The 21,697-nt window shown below is 37.5% G+C and overlaps 1 protein-coding gene across 10 annotated transcripts in view; it reads left to right on the forward strand.

Moving 5' to 3' along the window:
- EYA4 (EYA transcriptional coactivator and phosphatase 4) overlaps window positions 1-21,697 on the forward strand; it is a 139,170-nt gene that overhangs the window by 68,530 nt on the left and 48,943 nt on the right. For all 10 annotated transcript variants that reach the window (XM_066315414.1, XM_066315411.1, XM_066315416.1 and 7 more), the window contains exon 3: window positions 5,232-5,281. In XM_066315414.1, the coding sequence (XP_066171511.1) occupies window positions 5,232-5,281 (50 nt within the window). The remainder of the gene's footprint in view (window positions 1-5,231; window positions 5,282-21,697) is intronic.

The following is a 21,697-nucleotide window of genomic DNA, read 5'->3' on the forward strand; positions in this document are numbered from 1 at the left end:
GTCAAGCAAATGACATTATTTGTTTTGTGGTATCAATGACATCATGGCAGCAAAGGAAATCTCTGGCAAATAATATATACAAAGGCATTGTAAAGACAGTCTCTGTTAAGGTTTGTGTTGTCAAGAGAGTTCTAAAACTCCATGTAAACACTCCCAAAGTCAGCATCTGAAAAACATTTGAGAACTACTTTTCTTTTTTATTTTTCTTTTCTTTATTTTCATTCTCATTGCAGCGTCACTAATATCCTGAGTTATATTCTTCTACCTGATATTTCCATCAGATTGTTCCCCTGCCTGTGCCATCCTCTCCTGGAGTTGTTCTGCAGACAGTCCCTTCCTTGAACAGCCAGCAGAGATGGGGTAGCTTTCTCCCAGTTTGCTGTAGGGAGTCATCCAGGCAGACAAAGTGCACTTGCCCTGTCCATACTCCAGAGGAATCACACAGGCTGAGCAAGCACAGAGATGTGCTTTGAGTTTGTCCTTGGGTTTGCAAAAAAGCACTTTTCTTTCTTCATTCTTGTCTCCTTGATGTTAGAGCCTCCACAGCTTCACCATGCATAGCTGCTTCCTCCAGGCCCAAAGCATTGCAGGCTCTACTCAGCCCTGTTGCAGCTCTACTGATTTAGGAGAGATCCTCAAGGATTAGTGCAGTGGATGAGGGAACTCAGCAGATTCATTGCCAGAATAATTTAGTGCTGATGTGGCAAGATTTTTCAGCTGTAAGTGTTAGAAGGGGTTTCTCACCTGTGTTGCATTACGAGTTTAATACCACCAGTGTGTGTGTGTGTGTGTGTGTGTGTGAGAACACCTCATAGAAGCAGGACCATTTCATGGTTTAACATTTAGTGTAATGGGGTCCAATAAAATCATGTTAAAAGATGTTAATGTTGCAAAGAAAAACATCAGAAGCAAGGAAATGCCAGAATTAATATGGCCTGTGGAAATTCAGCCTCTTACACATTATGGTGCAGATCTTATTACTTGACATCCTAGGCTTTCCAGGGGATGTCTTGTTTTTTTCAGTGAATGCACAGTTAGATTTTTCTTTTAATGTTCCCCACTCTATCTCTGTTAAAGATGAAGCATCCAAAGCTCAATCAATATAAAATCCTTCATCATGTAAATATTTATCATATATGTACTCTTATTGTAGTTCTTTGCTGCCTAATAAATGCATGTCTTTTCCACAGTAACATCGAATTATCAGACACTTTTAACAGAGCTGCTATTTGAATTCCAGTGAACCAAGCCAGAGGTGATGGTAGAAATTGTATGAAACTTCGATTATTTTAATAAAAGTTTAAGACAAATGAAATTTTCATTTTTCTACATAAATGTGATGTTTATACACCATCTTCTAAGTTCAAAGTGTAGTTTCCCAGCTTGGATCATTACTTAGGTCTTCAGTACAGCTGGAGTAGCAGAACTAGTCAGCTGCTCTGGGCAGACTGATCACTAATGACTTCTGTAACGAGTTTCACAGGTATCTGATGAATGCTTAGGCTTGTGTTTGTGGTCTTAGTCCCAGAAGAGATGAGAGCAAACTGTGGCAGTCCATCTCAGCCAGTCCCAGTATTCTTCTACTGTCCACGCCACATCCCTACATCTGTCACATTTTTTTCACTTGGCTTCTGCTGTCCTCTAGTTTTGCCACTATGGAGACCTCATTCTTCTTTTGTCCCCTGATTTCTGTTCCATCTCCCTCTTCTTTTTTTTTTTTTTTTTTTTTTTCTGTTTTTCCTCCCTTCATTTGAGTCTACATGGGTTTTTTTTTTCTTTCTGCCTGGGTACCCTGTACCCAGGGTTCTCCTGGCACTCAGAAATAATCCTAAGGCTCATTCAGCACCGGCGTCTTTGAGATGGAGAGTATTCAATGCAAATAGAGTCTTCAGAAATTCGGGAGCCAGACTGCAACTGGAGTTCACCAACGGTGTGACACAGGCCTTTTAGAATCTTACAAACTGAAATAAATGTGGGCACCATTTCACAGAAATTATACTTCCTGTGTATTAGTAACTCTTCCCTTTCAGTTTTGGGATTTTGCCTCCAACTTTCAGGCACTGAAGCCAATCAGCAGCATAATGGCTTGATATTCAAAACATGAACACAACAGTCTGTTCTCACAAATACTTGTATTTAATGGGTTTTAGCTGAACCTTTTGCAAACATTTTGTAGCAGGCAACCGGAGTAGGAAAGTTCAGTGCAGTTCAATAAAATTCAAACTGAAACTGGAATCTTACTCTTGTGAATGATTCTCAACATGCATTTAACTAAAATGGTGAGAAAACCTGTGTAAACACAGAGGGGGGAAAGGAAAACAGAGCAGGAGTAAAGAAAAAGGTTCTTTTTATAGCATTTAACACATGAGAATGTAAATAAATGTGGTGTTAGTGGAAGTTAATTATTTTGAAAACAGTCAGCAAGGCAGATTAAGAGGTAAAACAGTGCAGCTGAAGACAAAGGAAACAATATTTAGTCTTTGATCAGACGTTTTCACAGTGATTTTATGTTCACCTTCAAGGGTGGCATAATTTTATGAATAACAGAATTTGTTTTGCTACTTGAGTAGCCTTGAAGAGAAATAGTGTTCATTCCATATGGCCACTTGAAAGAAAATCCCATTCCTGTTCATTCTTTAAGAAATAACATTTTTATTCATTAAATCTTTTCTCTCAAGGAGGGACCCTAAAGTTACACAATGAAGGTTGCATTTAGTCTCAGAGGAAAAGCCAAATCTATATGCTGTGCTTCTGCACATTTCTTCAGATAATGATCATAGATAAATTCCATCATCTATATGCCAAGCAGCAAACCTGAAATATTCTCACCTTTTAAGGTATTTTGTATTCATTGCAATATTCTTAAATAAAAAATACTCCTTTTTTCCTCCCCAAATTTGTTGCATCACGCAGGAAGTGAATAATTTTGATACGACCGGTCAGTGGCTTTTCTGCTATGACCTTTCAACTTTTACCAAAACTCATCAGTTGGGCTATTTGTTGGTGACTTTTTTGGTTCTTTTTTAAATGTTTAATGTTAATTTATTCAGATAAAGCATAATCTTTTGGTTATTTCAATTGCTTTGTAATGTTGGTCACAATAAAATGCAGTAGTAGCGTGAGCTGTGGTAGGAAAACCTGTCTGTGAGTACTCAATGACTGCATCTCACATCCCTGCCCAGGAAAACCAGGGATCTTAATACATTCTGTGTATTAAAAGTGCTCAGATTATGTTAATGCGTGCTGGAGCTATCCTTGGGGTTCTGTGGTCGTTGCCCACCACAGGACATGTCATCACTTTGCAAAATCTGGGTGTTGAGGGTGTCTGGGTGACAGACTCCCCAGCAGCTTGTGAAGATCAGTGGTTGAACTTTCCTGACCTGAGGAATAAGATCTGAGCCCCAGTGCAAATATGAGAGACAGTGCTACTGGTGGTTACCACAGAACAGCAAAGAAATTGGAAAGGAATGTATAAATGCCAGTAGATTTAAAAGCAAGGAGATAGCAAAAATATGCTTTAAGTGAGTATATGCTAAAGGGACATGGAAGAAGAAGGTCAGCTAGGGTTTATACTATATAGCTACTAGGCATATACTTGTTTTTCTAATTAATTTTAATTATGTTGTGTTATTGCATTTTAGAGGTCTAAATACATTATGTTTTCAATAATTTTAAATCATACTTTATATGTGAATTGAAAATACTGTTTTTCTGGTCAAATACTCTGTAACTCGGTTGAGACCGAAGTAATACATGTCCTGACAAGGAGAGGCTGTTGTAATTTCAGGGTTTTTAAATGATTTTGAATATATTTTTGAATAGTTCCCTCTGATACTGACACTCAGGAGACACTCAGTACAGTATTCTGAATAACTGTTTATCATGTTTGTATATAATGCACACTGAAGGCATTTTGCATGGTAGATGGTCATTTGCTTAAATAGCTGAAGTATTTTGTTGTATTTCAGATGTTTGCTACTTTAGTAACAATATGGTTAACATAAAACTATAGCAATGATGTTTGCACCTGAATGTTTATGAAATAGTGCCTGTCAGGTTTGCATTTATGTGAGCCCTGACTGTGTCTCATGCCCTATGAGTGGCTCATTTCTATGAGTGACATTTGACATTGCATTATATATATATATATATTATTTAGTGTTAGTCTATATCATTTTTCTCTTGAGCCTGGTGAATGCTTTGTCATTTGTCAATAATTTCCATAGAACTGAGTCATAGTAACTTGTTTTTTTCTCTGAAATACTTTTAAAGTAGCAAATAATTATAGAAGAGTTTCTTGATGCAAGGTATCCTGAAACTTGTCATTGAACTGGCTGGTTGTAAAGGGAATGTTATTTTAATTGTGTCTCTCACACCAAGTGGGCCTCTGCAAGTGGTATTTCTAGGTGGCTTTAAAACTGGAACTTTGAAACCTCCCACAGAGCCCTGGATTTTGCATTAGCAAGCTAGTGAGCAAAATGTTTTTATCTCATCTGAAAATGCAAGTAATTTAGACTACCAGAAGGTACAATTAAATTTTTGCTGGAAATCATGACGATCCCAAGGAGATACCTAATCTGCAAGAGAACAGTTTTCTATTTTTTTTTTACAGTGATGGATTTTATCACCTCCAATCAGCCTATAGCAGTACATTGTGGAGATCAAATTGGAAGCTAAAATTCCTTTTATATATTGTAAATATGAGTGAAAACGGTGCATGTATTCATTGATGGAATAGGAAAATATAGTTAACATACAATTAGCAGATTCACAAAATTAAAAGTACCGCATGAATTATTTAACTAACGATGCACTTTGCCCCAGAACCTGGTGTTTATTATTTTGAGCTTTAGCAGGAAACAGAAGCAGTATCAGTTGGGGAAACATTTCTTGGCCAAGCTGAGAACAGTATGGCTTTCTCATTTCAAAGTGAGGACCCTGGTTCTTTGGTTTCTTTGTTCCTAGTTAAGACTACTCCCCAAGCTATTTTAGCTGGACATTTTACCTGCAAATGGAGCCTGGGGAAGTGCAGTTGGCAGCTGTTCATGGGATAATAATGAAACACACTGTTTAGTACTGCAAACCGCTGCTGTAAAGGGGGGGAAATGTTTTATAGAGATCACGGTGAGCAGAGCAGGATCTGCTTTAAGTTCTGCTGTAAGTGCGTGAACGGGGAGCAACAGGAAGTTGTGTTTCAAGTGAGAGTAACCAGCAGTGCTTTGCTTTTGCAGGTGAAGAAGCCGTGCCCAGAGTCCGATGGTTCAGAGCCGCAGAACCCCAGGTATGGCACTGGAGGGCCAACGCCAGCTGACAGTGGCGCGGTGGAGGAGGGTGAGGCCGAGCTGTGCTGTGGATTTGTAGCATCACATTTTGCAAAGAACAAGTGCTTGGATCAGTTGTAATGGTTTTCACTCTGGAAAAGGTTTTTTTTCTCTTTTCCCAGTCCAAGGTGCAGCCTAGAGTCTGCGTTGTTGAGTTTAGATGATGGCGCAACACTGAAGGGTGACGTTCAATTAAAAAAGAATCCCAACTGTTAAATAGTGTAGGGAAATTTGTGCGATCAGATCTCACTTTCTTCAGTAATCCCTTTTCTGCGTACCTGAGTCTTGAAGTTTATTGAAAATATAGTTTATTTCCAGTGTGGAAATATCCTTCATTGCCCTTACCCTTCATTTTGTTTTCACATGTGAAAAACATGCTGTGTTCATAAACTGGAAAGAAGCCATACATTCCTTTCCAGCATAGTCATTTCTAATTTCATGTACATGGGAAAAGGAAATGGATTTAACTTCCATGTTTCGCACAGGTATGTATGTGTATGGATGATTTTGAGCAAGTGAACTAGTACCTGTTTTACATCTTTTGGTGGTTAGTAAACTAATGGGTAGTTTTCTTCAATTTTTAGAGTGCTTTTTGTCTTTGTCTTGCTTCTGTGTAGAAGACTATTTCAGTGTCATAAAATCTCAGAAGCTTTCATTGTGAGGAGAGAGCCACAAAAGCAACCTGATGTTTCACTGGCACAGTCACTAAGAACTCAGAAAAGACAAATAATTCAAGGTTTGCCCCCAAAACCCATCCTTACCTATATCTTCACTATGTTCCTTAATTATTGCAGCAGGATCCTCTCAGGGTCACCTGCAATATCCAGGGCCATTATAGTATCTGCCTTGAGCTGCACTGTGCACCATCTGAATTTCTTTGATTAACTCATGTCTGTTATTAATATGTCTTTTCGTTTAGTTTGGTAAGAACTGAAAAAGGAAGAGATAGTTCATTGCCCAAGTGTGCTTTCAGTGTAGTCAGTAGCAGTTTTACCTGACTTCAGTGGAAACCTGCTTTGCCCTTCAGTACTTGTAACTTTTAAATAAAAAACTTATCTGCTGTGCTGCTGCTCTGGATTAAAATTTACTATAAAGATAAAATTCTTTCTGGGTATTTTGACACCATGGAGAATCTCAACTTAGCATAACACTCATATTCGAGTACGTAGTTTTAATTGTTGTGATTGCCCAAATGAGACTATTGCATCTCAAGCCTTTAAAAACTATGAATTCCAGTCTGACGTAATCTGACTTAATTTCATCATAGTCTGATGAAAACAAACTGTAACAAATTTGAGGACCCAGAATGTGATGTACTGTTACTATCTCTGCACATCAGGAATTTTTTTACAAGCTCTAGTTAAATTCTTCATGCTGAGTCTGAGAAATAAGATACGTTTTTTTCCTCCTGAATGTGCAAGAGGACCCGTGTTATAAATAGTCAATCGTGTTGTTTCAATTTTTGGAGTGCGTTTTCAAACAGAAACACTTTTCATTTTAAGCTCTGCAGCCTTAGTTGGAGGATTTATCAGATAGAGCTGAAATTAGTGTTCCTAACCTGAGCATACACAATGCTGCATATACAGCCTGTAGTGGGATTTTTTGGTTGAGATGTGACTTTTGGTCTTGGAGGGGAATGTCTGACAGACCTCAGGCTGGAGCGGCACTAGAGGGCTCTGTGTGGCACATCACACTTGAGAGCCTGGAGCAAGGTAATTCTTCTCTAAACAAGGCTTAAGTGAAAACACTGCACATAAAATGAAACATCAGCATAAAAATGAATGCTGGAGACACACAGCCTTACAGAACAGCTCCTGGCTTGGGACCTAAGGCCAATATCATTCATTTATTTAGCTAGCTTTATAGTCTGTTAGTTTTGGATTTGAAACTATTACAATAAATGCAGATGGAAAGTGTTTTTACAGTAGGGAAGTAATTAAATTGGGTGTGGGAACTTTGTCAGGAGAATTCTTGGAGTGACATGTGTGTATCAGCAGATTCTTTGTCTTGCTTGGCCTGAGTTTGTCTTCTAGAAAGAAACATTCAAACTGCAGATGTGACTACTAAATTTTTTAAGGGATGTACTAACCCATGCAGCATATCAAAAAATGCATTTCAGAAGTGACCAGCTATACATGCAGTAAAAACCAACCTTGCCAGCATTTATTTAGAGAAATAAATGCTGTTGTTGTCTTAACAGACAGGTAAATTGCATAGAGGGAGAAGGATCTGTAGTTAAGAATTGAAGTTATGGTGAATGGACAAGTTGTAAACACAAAAGGCAACATATGAATCTTCGATGTCACTTACAGACATTTGCATTCACAAAAAACTTCGTCTTACAAATTCTGTCAGAGTTTCTTGGGATTTTTTTTTTATCAAATCCCTATGAAGGGGTTGTGAATACTTCCTTTTATACCTTAGTGGTGGCATTATATCTTGCTGTGGTGGTATTGTGGCTGTATCAATATTATGGCATTCTTTCTTCATAATTCTGTCGTAAAAATCAAATTCAGCCTGCAAGCCGAGATAGTTGTCCATTCATACAAAATGCTTTCTGGGGATGTTGGTATGTGACACAGAGGCAGTGAATATTTGGGATTTACCAACTGTTCCACCACAAGGCTGGATCAGGCAGGAGTAGCATGGTGGACAACTCTGGCATGCTGGCCCTGTATCAAATTCATTGGCAAGGTTAGGGAGAGAAGTTCCTGTGTTCAGAGCCTACAAACATATATTGTTCTTAATTTTCTCATATGACAGGTAACTGCACAATGGTATCAATCCTGAGTGTGCTGAACAGCTCCTACATGAAATTTAATAGAAGAATTCATACAAGAATTGCTGAAGTCTAGTGCAGTGCTTGAAAGTTAACTTGTTTGCAGTTATCAACAATCTCCCTTTTTACTTAAATAATAGAAAAGCCATCTTAATTCTAATAAGGAATAATTTTGGTGCCCTAACCATGTGACCTGTGAAAATGTAGGATATGTATGATTCTGAAGTCTGGTAAAATGATAAATACGAAGTTTGAGATTCCTCTTCACACTCAGCAAGAGCATGTTCTGTTTGGCCACATATCCCATGGCAGCCTCTTTCTTTGAGATAGCATTCTGCTTGATGAATGTATCTCTCCTACCCCCAAGTCCTCCTTCTTGTACCACCAAGCCTGCCAGAGATTCCCCTGTAAGACCAAAGTCATGTCAGGAACTGAGGTGTGAGCAAGTATTGGTTTTTCTGGGCGATAAAATTTAATAGGGAGAAGAGAAATGAAATGAAGGAGAGGAAGTCACTGCAAATGGAAATTCAGCAGGGTCTTCTACTGCTTCATCAAAGTTCAGTGATTATAGGAACAAAAATAATGGGTTTTTTTACCATCTGGAGAGGATGGAATAATGCAGAAGAATGAAGAGATTTTTCTGAGAGAGTTTAAACACAGTTTCTTTTTTTCCTGGAAGGGTAAAGGAAAATGGCTGGCTATTTCACATACTTTCTCTCTTTAAACTATGGTATTTATGTTGGGATGAAGCTATCTATAGGTATACGTATGTATGCTTAGTATACATAGTCTCAAAACTATATTACTTGTGTATTTCTAGAAGGTCAATGAATCTTTGTGTCAGTAAGTTAAAATAAAGCCCTCTAGAGCAATAAGCCCTCCATTTTATTGTATGTGTTTTACTACAAACCTGTGGATCCAATATTTCCAGTAATATCCATTCTTCCTGGCTTTTACTTTACATACTTTAAAAAAAAAACCCAAAAGCAAGGGAAAAGTCTTAAATAAATCCTTCCACTTAAAACTTTATCAGATGCTGTAAGAAGAGTCTAAATCAGGGGCACTACAGTTACTGCATTGATAGCAGTTAAATGGGTTACACATCCCTATGTGTTACCAATCTGCAATTTCACCAGTGATGATCACTGGTAAATATTGAATCGTATGCGCAGATGAAGTTACACAATAAAGCGGTTATGCAAAAAAGCACACAGGGATTTTTTTTATGTGTTTAAAAAGACCTCCAATATTTCAATTTAGTATGAGTTTCAGTGAGGTTCTTAGCATAGATTGCAGCTGTTCATCAGATGATTGCTGTTCCGTTCTTCAACACCCACACTTTTGTGTGCACAAAGATTTAAAAGATACTAATTCCTGTTTCTGTTCCATCTTAAAAGTCTCTCTTAAAACTTTTGAATGAGAAGTAGGCTTTCACATTTTCTCACTGGTCTCATTTTGATACCTACTCGTAGTTTTTCATTGGTCAGGATACAGAGGGCACATACACATCCAGAGAAAATTATTGTCATTAATGCATTCATAAGTAAATAGATAGTATTGAATGTCAGTGAGAGCTACCACAGTTTTCCCATTCACTTCACTTGACGAAAGTTTTCTTCCTGTGCCATTTGGGCACACTGTTGTGGATGCAATGTTCACTATGTTCACTGTATCTGAGCTGTGCTAATGCTGCATGTATGCATTACCAAATGGTGTTTCCATGACCATTCATACACTTTAAAAAAAAAAAAAAATAACGTGTCTTCTGCATCTTATTCCAGACAACCAGATCATCATCTCATTCATTCTCATCAGTTTCAACTAAAATACACCTGAGATTTCTTTCACCAACTAATTCCCTCAACAAAACCTTAAGTCTTATCTCAGAAAGATCCCTGTGATGATTCATTCTTTCAGTGAGGCATTGGCTGGCCCATGTTTACCCCATCTAGCACTGTAACTCCTGAGCCCAAATCCAAGCTTTACAGCCATCTGAAAAATTCTGTGATGAAGCTTTCATGCCTTTTCCATGACTGAAAACAGTTGACTGTTTGCATACACATTGCGAGTAGGGTGGGATCAGCAGTACCTACCCATTCATTTGCCATTCAAGAGATGCACAGCATTATTGCATGTTGTGTATATTGTACATAGTAAAGAGGAGCTTATGATTGAGCTGCTGAGGAAGAAAAGCCAGCAATAGCTATGAAAATTGTGATTAAAGTTTCAGCAATTAGAATAGAAAAATAAATAGTACTGGTTGTGCAGTAAAAATGAGCAAACCAGTCTACCTGGCTTTCATATATGTTGTTTAAACACATCAGGCTCCCTAATTTTCTTCTCATCCATGTTTTAGAAGCTTCTAAGAGAGGCTTCTAAAAGAAAGTAAGGGTTTGTTGTCTTGTGAACCACACGTGGCTTATCTTGACCAGAGGATAATGCTGAGTCAGAAATGTACCTCCACTGTGTTCCATACTGAATAATCTGTGGATCATAATGATGTGATAAATGGGCCTCATTTGAAGAAATGAGTTATGGAGAAGACTCTGATTTAGACTTTGAAGGTGAGATTCCTCTCATCCTGAAGTAAACATGTAAGGTAGGCACTTTTGAAATGCCATTTAATGTCATTTATTTGAACTTCTTTCTATTGACATCTTACTGTATCCCTCTTCTCCTGGGAAACCATGCAGACTCCACCAGCAATCACCTGTTGATCTGCTGATTTATTGTAAGACCAACTAGATACACGATATGACCAAAGGAAATGAAAGCATTTCTTTCAGTTTTATAGATTCAGCATTACTGGTCAATTCCAGAAGGGAATACCTGCAAAAGTAAGATTAATCTTTAGCCAGGAAAGAACAAATTTTGACTGGTTTCTGGTATTTCTTGGGTTTGGGGCAGACTATAAGGAGGAACAGACACAGCAAAACAAATTTTATATGAAAAGACAGGATAATTAAATTGAAAGATTGTCACAAATAATTTTGGGGACTGGAAGAAGAACTAGTCAATGAGAGAGATGTTGTATGTCAGAGTATAGCATTCATGTCAATGAGGCCACTACAGTTACAAGCACGTCACCTAAGAGAAATGTTTGGCAGGATCAAGCCCAAACTACTCAGTCAAGACAGTGACTGGCAGAAAACATACAACAATTTTCCAATTTTAAAATAACTACATTGTGGAATAAGATTTCTCATAAAGACTGCATTCTGGGACACCGAGACTTAGCTTGCAGAAAATGTTTTATACAAATCTGGTACTTATTAAAGTTTTGGTGCACTCATTTAGTCTGCATGCCACTTAGGAATCAATCAAAGTAACATGGTAGGAGGTGATTCTTCTCATACATCTAACTGAGTGACACACAGCAACTATGACAATTGCACTACAGTTCCTACAAGGAATAGTGCCTTGCTATGCAAATTATATTTTCAGGCATGTAGTTTTCAGGCAATGCAAGTTTCTCCTTTTTTTAGATCAGTCTGTGTGGTATCTCTGCCTTCTGTGCACTGATGTTCCCGTTCTTTACTTTAGAAATTCAGCCTTCTCATTACCCAAGGCCTGTTGAAGCTGGTCACTGTCTGCCCATCAGATTTTGTTGGCTCAGGATCAAGCCCCCACAGAGTTCTAAATATATATGTATATATTTACAGAAATTACAACAATCTATTTAGAGTGCAAATACATGGTAACTGATGACATCACAAGGAAGTATTTTAATGGTTTATATTAACAGATCCCCGTGGCTTATAACAATAAAAGTAATTTATTTTTTAAATTTCATGTCTGTTAGAAATTCCTGGGTTTTTTGTTAATATTGGGCATAACATACTTTCTATGATATTAATAATAATTTATCCCTGTGATCCAAAGCCAGATCATGTCACTGTTAAGACTTCCATTAACCTTAGTCAACCGTGGGTCGGACTTTGGAATGAATGAAAGCAATAAAACCTGAGTTTTGAACAATTTATTTTATTTTTTTTTATCGCCACATTGAAAAAAATTGGATAAACAAGACGTGTTAGTGGAAGTGATCTGAAGATTTTGGAGATCAAAGTGCCTTGTGATTTTTGAGTTTTCGAAAGATAGCAGGATTTTTGGATTAATTAATGTATTTATCAAACTTTTATAATTGTTGAATCTGCAGGAATATTTTAGGTTGGGTAAATACTGGTTTTGATTGAAAGAAGATAACCTAGGATTGCACCTACAAATGTTTTTGCTTAATCAAGTAGTCTCTTAGAGCCTTATCCTAAAAATTTTAACTGGATTTTGAGCCATAAAATAAGAGTGTTTGTTCTTACATGTGCAGCACATGTAATCACAATGAGAAGGAGTCTGTTTCTTTCTCATGTGGTCTATTTTTTGCTCTGTCATATCACATTACAGCAGTACACAGAAGAACTAATTCAGACTCTGTTCCAGCTTCTTTGACCTCTTGTATACTCTAAATATATTTTACCATTGGTGAGCTTGAATAGTAAAAGTATTTGATTCCACCTACTTTGCACTTCAAATATAGCTGAAAAAATCCAAGAAGAATGTAGACAATAAAAATAAAATGGCCATTGAGATCCAGACCGCCTGTTCTGAGATTGGTTTGCTTTTTACATGAATCACATTTTTCCTCAAATATTTTTAAGTGTAATTTCTTGGCTAGATGTTTCACATTTTAAATGTAGTCAGTCAGTCCTCTGTACTCATTAAGCATTTAATTAACACCATACAGTTATTATGCTGTGCTTGTATTTAACATACTAGAATTCACCTTTTTACCATCCTACTAGGCCCGGATTAGTCATTAGAGGAAAAAAATAGTTGGAAATACAAATAGAATTGTCATGGTTTATGCCCAGCTAGCAACCAAGCAGCATGCAACTTCACCCTCCACACATCCACCCCAGTGGGATGGGGAAAAGAATAAAAAGTAAAATTTGTAGCTCGAGATAAAACTGTGTAATAATGGAAACAAAGTAAAATATCTAATCATAGTAAATAATAATAATGATGATGAAAATAAAAAAGCTGCAAACAAGTGAGGCACAGTAGAGTTCCTCACTGTTTGCTGAATAATGCCAGACCCCATCCCAGAACCCAGATAATCCCCACTACTGAGTAATTGCTCCAGTTCATAAGATGGGCATGATATTCCATGGTGTGGAATATCTCTGTGGCCCATTCAGGTCACCTGTCCCAGCTATGCTCCCTCCCAGCCTTTTTTGCATATCTTCACACTGGCAGAGCGTGAGACATAAAAGAAAAAGATGCCTGACTCAGGATAAACATGACTTGCCAAAACCAAAATATTCTCATGCTGAATCCAAAACAGCCCTGCAGCAGCTACTGAGAAGAAATTAACTCTATGGCAGCTAAGGACAAGAATGAACAAAAAAAATCCACATAAAGAGAGATCACATGCAAATAAGGTGATTGCAAGTTTGCTTTTTTTTTTTTTTTTTTACCATCTGCATCTTCCACACATTACACAAATGCATGTTGGTATTTTAGGCAGTAATATTTTAGGCTTTGCCTTCCCTCCTTATATTAAGACAGCCTTATCAGAGAGCAGTTCTGTAGCTCAGCTCCCTCCACACACAGCGTAGTCTGAGCACCAGTCAGTGTTGTTCTCCTCTGGGAACAGAAGTTAGAGGATCCAGATGACAAGGAGGGAAAGAGGCTCCTCCAAAAACAGCATCTGGCTCTTTGGCAGATTTGTCAAGCACTTCTGCTAATGGGTTTGGATTTGCCCAGGGGTCTTTTATGTGGTTACACTGCAGATGGTCTGTCTGTTCTATCTTCTCCTTTTGAACAGTTTTATTAAAAAAACCCTAAACTGATAAGGTTCTTTATGGGTCTCCCAAGATGCCTGTGCAGGCTCCTTTCTGTTAGTCTTTGCAAAGCTTTCCATATATCCAAACGTGTGTCCTGAGTTTTGTTGGCAATTCTGTACTTAGTTCTCCAGTTTAGCTGCCAAGTGATATAATTTACTGTGATCTGAGTTCGTATTATTGTCAAATTTCTTTGGGAATTTCTTAATGTCATTTGAAGAGCAGAAGTAACTTTACCTCCCCTTAAAGCATGAAATATACTTGCCTTTCACTAGCCATCCACCTTTGAAAACATAAGTTTAAATCTGGTTTTGGTTAAACGTGAAAATTAGCATGATGGTCTCAATCTAATTCATAGGGGATTTGTGTCTGCCATTTAAGAGAGGCCCAGGACTGAAGCAGCAAGTCTGTGGGAAGGTATGTTTGGCAGAGCTATGGAGAAAGGCATATGCAGTGCCCAAATAAATAAAGCAATTCCATGGATCAACTTTTTAACAGAATTATTTATTGTGTGGCGCGAGTGCAGAAGAGGGCAGAGAGGGAGAACATCCTGTTTGGTGAATTCCGTTTTAAGTTCTGTTTCAATTCACAACTAAATCTCTGTCACTTTAATTTTTAAGGGTTTTGGGATTTTATTTGCTTTTCAGTGTAGAAGTAATTGGCAGGTGACTAGACATAAGATCATGTTTTATTCCTATGTTATTTCAGGCTTATGTCTTATTTTCCTTCTAATTATGTAGATTAAATTAAATAGAAAATAAACCCCTGTGCTCTCAAAGATGTAGCGCTTTTCATGACTTTCTCAAAATAGTACCAGAGAAGCACATTCATCCCTCTTAGCATTTCATTATTATACCATGTTTCCCAACAGCAATATTTTATCCTTTGCTGAGAAACAACAATAAATGTACTATAAAAAGCAATCATGTTGTTGTGAACATCTCACCCCCTGCCCTGTCTCCCAAACCAGGTTCTTGGGGAACCAGTGGGGAACCTGTGCTAAATGCAATAAAGTTGCAGTCTTGCGCATGCAATATGGACGTGGGTGGACATAAAAACCATCAGCACTGTAGGGTTTGTTTCCTGCTACCTTGTTTTTCCCTCAGTACTTGGACAGAAGTGGATATTTAATGATTTTAAAAGGCCAGGCATTATGTCAGAAGTCTTGGTGACAGCCAGCCATTTGGTGTTTTGAACGGAGGGAGCTATGAAGGAGGATAACCAGCAGAGAGGCTGGTTCCCAGGGCTGCTATGTATGTGCTGGGGCAGTGAGGGCTGGAAGGGTGGCTCTGCCAGTGCCCTGCTGCTGTGGCTCAGGCAGGTATGCCCTGGCCTGGGGGCTGGGTTATCAGCATGCAGGCTGAGCTGGAAATGGAGGTGTTACAGATTTGCAGCTGCTACCTGCCCCTTCCTGTGGCCCAAGGGGATAATTCAGGGGAGGGGAACTGTGCCCCAGAGTTCTCAGCAATACGTATTTATTAACTCTTAGAAAAATCACCTACTTCACCCCAAATGAAAAAGGTGTGTATGCTTTAAGTTTCAAATTATAAAATAACTTGGGGAAATCAAACAGCAAAGCAAAATGAAGTCTAGTCATTTTATATCAGTTGTAAAGAACAGCCAGCATTGGTGCATTTATCAGAGCATCGTTCTCTCTCTTGCTCAGAATATTGAATTTGCTTTGAATGTAATTAATTATGCAAAGTTCTTTTGGATTCTTCCAGGCAATAAAGTCATCCTCGGCAAAATGACAAGGAGTGTGTGCAGCACTTGCCATCCAGAATGGCTGTGCCCAGCTACACTTTACAGTGATCAAATGCTGAAGCAGTTCAGTCAGCAAGTTGCATATATTGCTTTATATTCTAAACCAAACTGGTTGGGACTGCGATTAGAGAACAGAAATAATTGCTTTTGACACAAACTCTTTTGGAGCCAAACATAATGTGCTCCACATGAGGTAAACTACAGAATATTTGTCTTGGGAGCCAAGAATCAGATCAGGTTTGACTTATAAGGGGAACTTCACTGTTAAAAGTGAGATGTGTTAATGTTTCCTATGTTAAGACTGCTTGCCAGTAACTCCCTGCATTTGTATTTACCAAGAGAAGTTTCAGAATGTTTGCATTAAAATATGAATAGAGCGTGAAAACTACAAGTTTCTGGCAACTCCTGTATTCTACCTAGTCTGTCATCATAACTCATCTTTTCTGGAAGCTGATGAAGTTCTTGCAAGGCCCCTGTACTGGTGGCTAAAGAAATCACATTGAAATGAGGTATGGTCACTCTTAATACACACACCTGAAAGAGCTTCTTTTGCTTTGGACATTCCCTGGTGAAGAACCATGTTACAATAACTAGTTAGAAATACAACAGGCTTGATTTATGGTGAGTCAGACACAACCCATCTGTTGCTCTTTTTTTTTTTTATGAAAATATGAGTTCACACATCATGCTGTGACGCTCCACTGAAGCCATCAGCAAAATTCCCAGCCCATCACCCCTGATTTCCCAATTTTATATTTGCTTAAATATTGTCTGACATGAATACAGTTGAGATTATTATATTTAAATTCATAATATTATCACTGCAGTAAGCAGTGTCATTTTGAAGGCTGTATTTTAAAAAGGACAGATGAGTAATTGCCAGAGCTCATCATCTCCACATTCCTCTGTATGTACAAGGAACAGTTTGTGCTCAAATCAGACACTAAAGAAAGCCACTAAAGAAAGACTTTGTGAGATCTTCAGTCATTGGGTTTGTTACCTGTTCCTTATGTCCAACCAGGTAATCTCTCATAGATGTAGAAGGAACTCTGAAATTTCCAGCGGATTTCTCAGATGTGACTCTGAGCAGTTGTTCTGCAGAAGTGGTGGCATAGGGGGGAAGGCCACAGGCTTGCTGTTTGCATTCCAGCCATCTCCACAGAAGTGTTTGTTATTTGTTCATGACACAGCACATCATGTTGTCAGAACCACAGCATTTGCAAGTTCCCATCACATCTGGAAGTGATGAGAAGCTGTTGGGTGAACTACTCTTTGAAAATGTGGCCCTGTGATCCAAAGACTTGCATTGAGATTTTATGTATCTGTAAACTGGTAGTTTGTATTTCATGCAAGTTGGATACTTGACAGCTCCCCATGGAACTGTGGTGTCATTATCACTTTTGATTTACTTAAATACTCACATAAGGACTAAAAAAACTACTTTAGTATTTTGTTTTGTTTTGTTTGTTTGGGGGGGGTTTTGGTATTTTTTTGTTTTTTTTTTTTTTGTTTTTGGTTTTTTTTGGTTTTTGTTGGTTTTTTTTTTTTTTTTTTTTTTTTTTTTTAAGAAGCAGCTGCCTGTGTACCTTTATGTGCTTTCTGTTCACAGGCCAAGGCTTGGGATGGGCCAGTCTCTATGTGGTGTAAAAGAATTGAGCACCTAGCCCCTCTTTCTGCTATTTCAGTCCCTGGTCCTTGACACTTACTAGTGTTGGTGTTCTCTCTCTGGTTCTTGGAGTGATTTTTTCCAACCAGCTGCCTTTTACCTTGAGAAGAAGCGAATTATGTATTCAGACACCACAATACCTCTTTCCAGATACTTCCTTCAGTGACTGGAATGTAAATCCTGAGCTAAAAGTGCATTCCATCAAAACTGTTGATGCCACATTAGGATAGCCCAGAAAAGAGATCTCAAAGGCTGGGATGCTGCTGGCCAGAGGGTATTGTTCTGCACAGCTTTGCCTTTTGTGTGTGCATCAGTCTATTATATCAGAATGGAACAGTTTCCCATATAAAACTATCATTTACTTTCATCATCTCACACCAATTTTAAACTTCAGAGTGGAGAGATGATGTGGAAGAGAAGCATATGGAAAAAAAGTGCCTCCTGTTCTTTACCTTTGCAGTGTCAGCCTGCCTATTTCCCTACTCTGAATCTGTGTTTTGTAATTGAACAATCTCCTGAGCATCGAACGGGTGAGCTGAAAGTTTATGCTGAGGTAAATAACTTAGTATGTTCCACTCTCCCAATTTGTCTTGATTTTTATTTATTTATTTTAATCCTTGTTGGCTTTGGACAAGTCAGCTACATGTCCAACATGAGAATCCAGAAATAGCTCCTAAGTATTCTATGTTTTATCCAAAAGTGTGGAAATCCAAATTAATTTTACATTGTCTTTTAATTGTGACAGGGAAATGACATTCATTCCCAATAAAAGTCAGAAAGCAGTGAAAAGTTATTGTAATGTGGATTTGTGGCTGACTGAACTGCACTAGAACAGACAGTTTTCTGTGGTTTTTTGAAAACCACATTAAATGACATGAAAATGAAATAAAGTGTCTCAGTCAATCAGAAACAAGGAAAACCATGCAGTTACTGACTTCCAATCAAATAATAGTTTTCAGCAATTATATAGCACAACAATCCAAGATGTCTAAATTCATTGGTGTATTTAATCATAAGAGCAAAACTAAAACTCTAACTTTGAGGCACAAGAAGAACATTCCCATTTTTCTTTTCTGACAAAAACAAACTTGAAATTTTAAGCAATTATCTTTCACAGTATTTAGTCGTATCTTCTCACTAGAGTCACAAAGAACAAATACATATATCTTTTCTAGTAAAAAAAAAAATAGTATCAGCTTATTAGTAAAGGAATAGCTATGTACTAGATCAACAAAAGCTTCAGCCTTTGGCAGTTGTTCCTGCAGTGAGAAAAGAGGGAAGCATAAAATTAATAAAGACAAAAAATATCTGACGCCTAATTGTTAGGAAACACAGAGAAGCTCAAGGTGGCACAGGGTCAAAAAAGGGAGGGTGATAGCAGAAACTTAACTGGGGAGATGGGAATGGGGGGCGGGGAAGAAGCTGCAGTGCTGTTAAAAGAAATCTCTTTTTCTCTAGCTGTGAATGGTGTAAGTTACAATGCCGGCCTTTGTCACCAAACCTGCTCGCCCACGTTCTCAGCTGAGCCCTCTGCATCAAGTGCATCTCAGGCACTGACACTGTCTGCCTGTCAGACAGCACCTGAAAAATAATACTGTCTGCATGAGGGTTTTTTCCTCCTGATATTAGGCTTGAATAGCCAAGGCAAGAACAATAGGCAGGAAAGCAAAACTGAGATACAATCTCAACTTGTGCCCCTTTATGCCCCGAAAAAATTACCTAACGAGTCTCCATCCTCTGTAAGACAAGCAGTTTATTTGAGATCGAAAAAGCTATTAAACAAATTCAAGTACTTTTGAATTTTTCTCAAATTATTGTTCCTTTGTGCTAGAAGGACCCTCTCCACAGTGTAGTTACTGCAGTATCTGGGTATGGGTTCTTTTCCTGTGAGCTTGAACTCATGTGTTGGGAAGCTGCATGGTGGTACTCAAGCTTGTAGTAATTAGTCCATAGGGAATCCAGTACAGTCCTTACTTTATACTTCAGTTTTGCAAAGCTCAACCTTGTGATATTTTTACTTTTTTATTAACTATGTGGTGTTTCGTAACATGGTCTAAAAACTTGGATGTTTGAAGTCTTTGTTTCACTAATTCTTTGTTTCGCTCCTTTGATACCCTTTGTCTGATTGACATTGGTTGTAGATTGATGGAAGTATTTTTATTCTTGGAATATCAATATGGCTTTACTTTTGCCTCTTTCCATTACTTTTTTAATATGAATGTTGACGCTGTACTTACAAACACGTAAGAAACAGAAATTATACAGCTATAATCCACCTCCTATCCCCAAATGATTGCAAAAAGTTTAACACTTGTTTTCTGTATTGCTAAAACAATAGAAGTAATAAAATAAAACTCTGAGGAGCATTTGCTGATTTTATCCATATAACATGACATTATTTTACTGCTTCTTAGCACTGTATTGCTTTACAAGTTAAGAAGGGAGGCCTCAAGGAGAGCAGGAAGGAGGTCCAGAACTAGTATTTGTTTTTAAATCTGGCAAGCTTCCAGAACTTGTGTGTTAGAAGAGCAACTTTTGCAATATTGTGCCTAGAATAGCAAAAGTTCTGCTATTTTGGCCATCTACTTAAACTTAAGAAAATCTATAGGTGGGCTTGATGAGCTGGGGAAAACAAGATGGGTCATTGTCTCAATGAAACAAATTTATCTTTTTGGTTGTGCTCTTCTTTTCTTACCTTTTACAGTGACAAAAAAATGACAAAGGCTGACATAAACAGTGTAAAAGCACATGGAAAAGAAAATATTAACTTGTATTTTGGGGTTGATTAAATGATTGGTAATGTTACTCATTTGAGGAGTTTATTTTGGCTGTGTGTTTCGTTGCACTATTGGTGACGATCTTCCATGGAAACGTGTTGGGAAGTTATTTCTTGTGTATACACTTAAAACTCTGTATATCTTGTTGTGTATATTGTGTATATTGAGCATCAAAGAATTATTATAAGATTGAATGTATCTGTGTGTTAGTGTACATGAATTTGTATACAGCTGTATATTCCCTGGAAACCTGTCCATCGTCCAGAATCTCTCTCCATCATCAGAATCTCACCCCTCTTTTTTACTGCCCACTGTAGCCTTTGAAGGGTTGGTATAGCTTCTTTTTAACTGCATTATTTACAGTTCTTGTAGATGCAATTAGAAATGAAAAATATCTGGTCTAACTATGAATGTAATTTAAACAAACAAACAACCAAAAACCAACAACCAAAAAACCAACCAAACAAAAAAACCCATACCACCAAACCAAAACCAAAATCCCAAAACACTAGAAAAAAAAGCCTTTATAATTCTAGTGTTATCTAAAATATTGATTGTTTTAAACTTTGTTGCAGATTTTTTGTAGATTAGACAAACGATATTTGTGTATGTGCATCCATTTTGATTGGTTTTGTCAGAATAAAGGCTTGTATAAGCTAGTTCAGACTGCATATGAAAGAAAGGTGAGCTCATTTGTCCTGTTCAGAACATGGCTGAAAGATGTGCCTAAAAATACTAATGTGAGAAATAGAAAAAAAAAAAATCTACATGTCTTCAGAACAGTGCTGAGTTGAGCTGATACCAGTAGGAAACAGATTTAGCTTAGTTTGAACAGTTCTGTTATCCAACTTTCCTGTTGCACTGAAAGTTAATTTGAAATAAAGAGAAAGTCCCTGTTTGCTTAAATTCAGAACCTTCAGGGTAGCTGATAACTTAAATGGACAAGACTCCAGGTTTCTGTGAGAAAGTATGGAATGTTTAAGAGTTGGTGTTACAACAGGAGGTATGCTAGAAAAACAGGGGGAAACTAACCTAACAATAACAGTAATAGTAATAATAACAATAACAATATTCATTTTTGCCTCAGTGAAATTTAGTGAGATTCTGCTAAAGAAATATGGCAAATTTTCTGTCAAAGAATTTTAAATACTTTACAAAGTTTTGTTATGATTACTTACAAACTAAACTCAATTATTCAATTTTCAGTAGTCTGTGTCTAGTCCTTCTTTCAGTTCTCCTGTAATTTGGATTTACTTCAAATTCTGCACAAAGGAATTTGTATTTATAAAATGTTCTGGTTAGGCTGTGATTTGAAGTACTTACTTTTCATGTCAGAATATTTATTCTTTTATAAATCTTTGGTAAATCATTTCATACTTTCAATCTTGTTGGTAAAAGAAGTTTGAACTGGATTTTGGAAGCAAGAAGTTTACAGTTTAAAACATAATCTCTTTCAAGAAAATAATGTAAAGATGTTCTACTTGTAGAATTAATAAATAATCAATGGAGTTGCAAACTGTGGAAGGATCCTCCTCTTAGTCCACGTAAAT

Source organism: Sylvia atricapilla, chromosome 3 (genome assembly GCF_009819655.1).
Source record: "Sylvia atricapilla isolate bSylAtr1 chromosome 3, bSylAtr1.pri, whole genome shotgun sequence".
NCBI lineage: Eukaryota > Metazoa > Chordata > Aves > Passeriformes > Sylviidae > Sylvia > Sylvia atricapilla.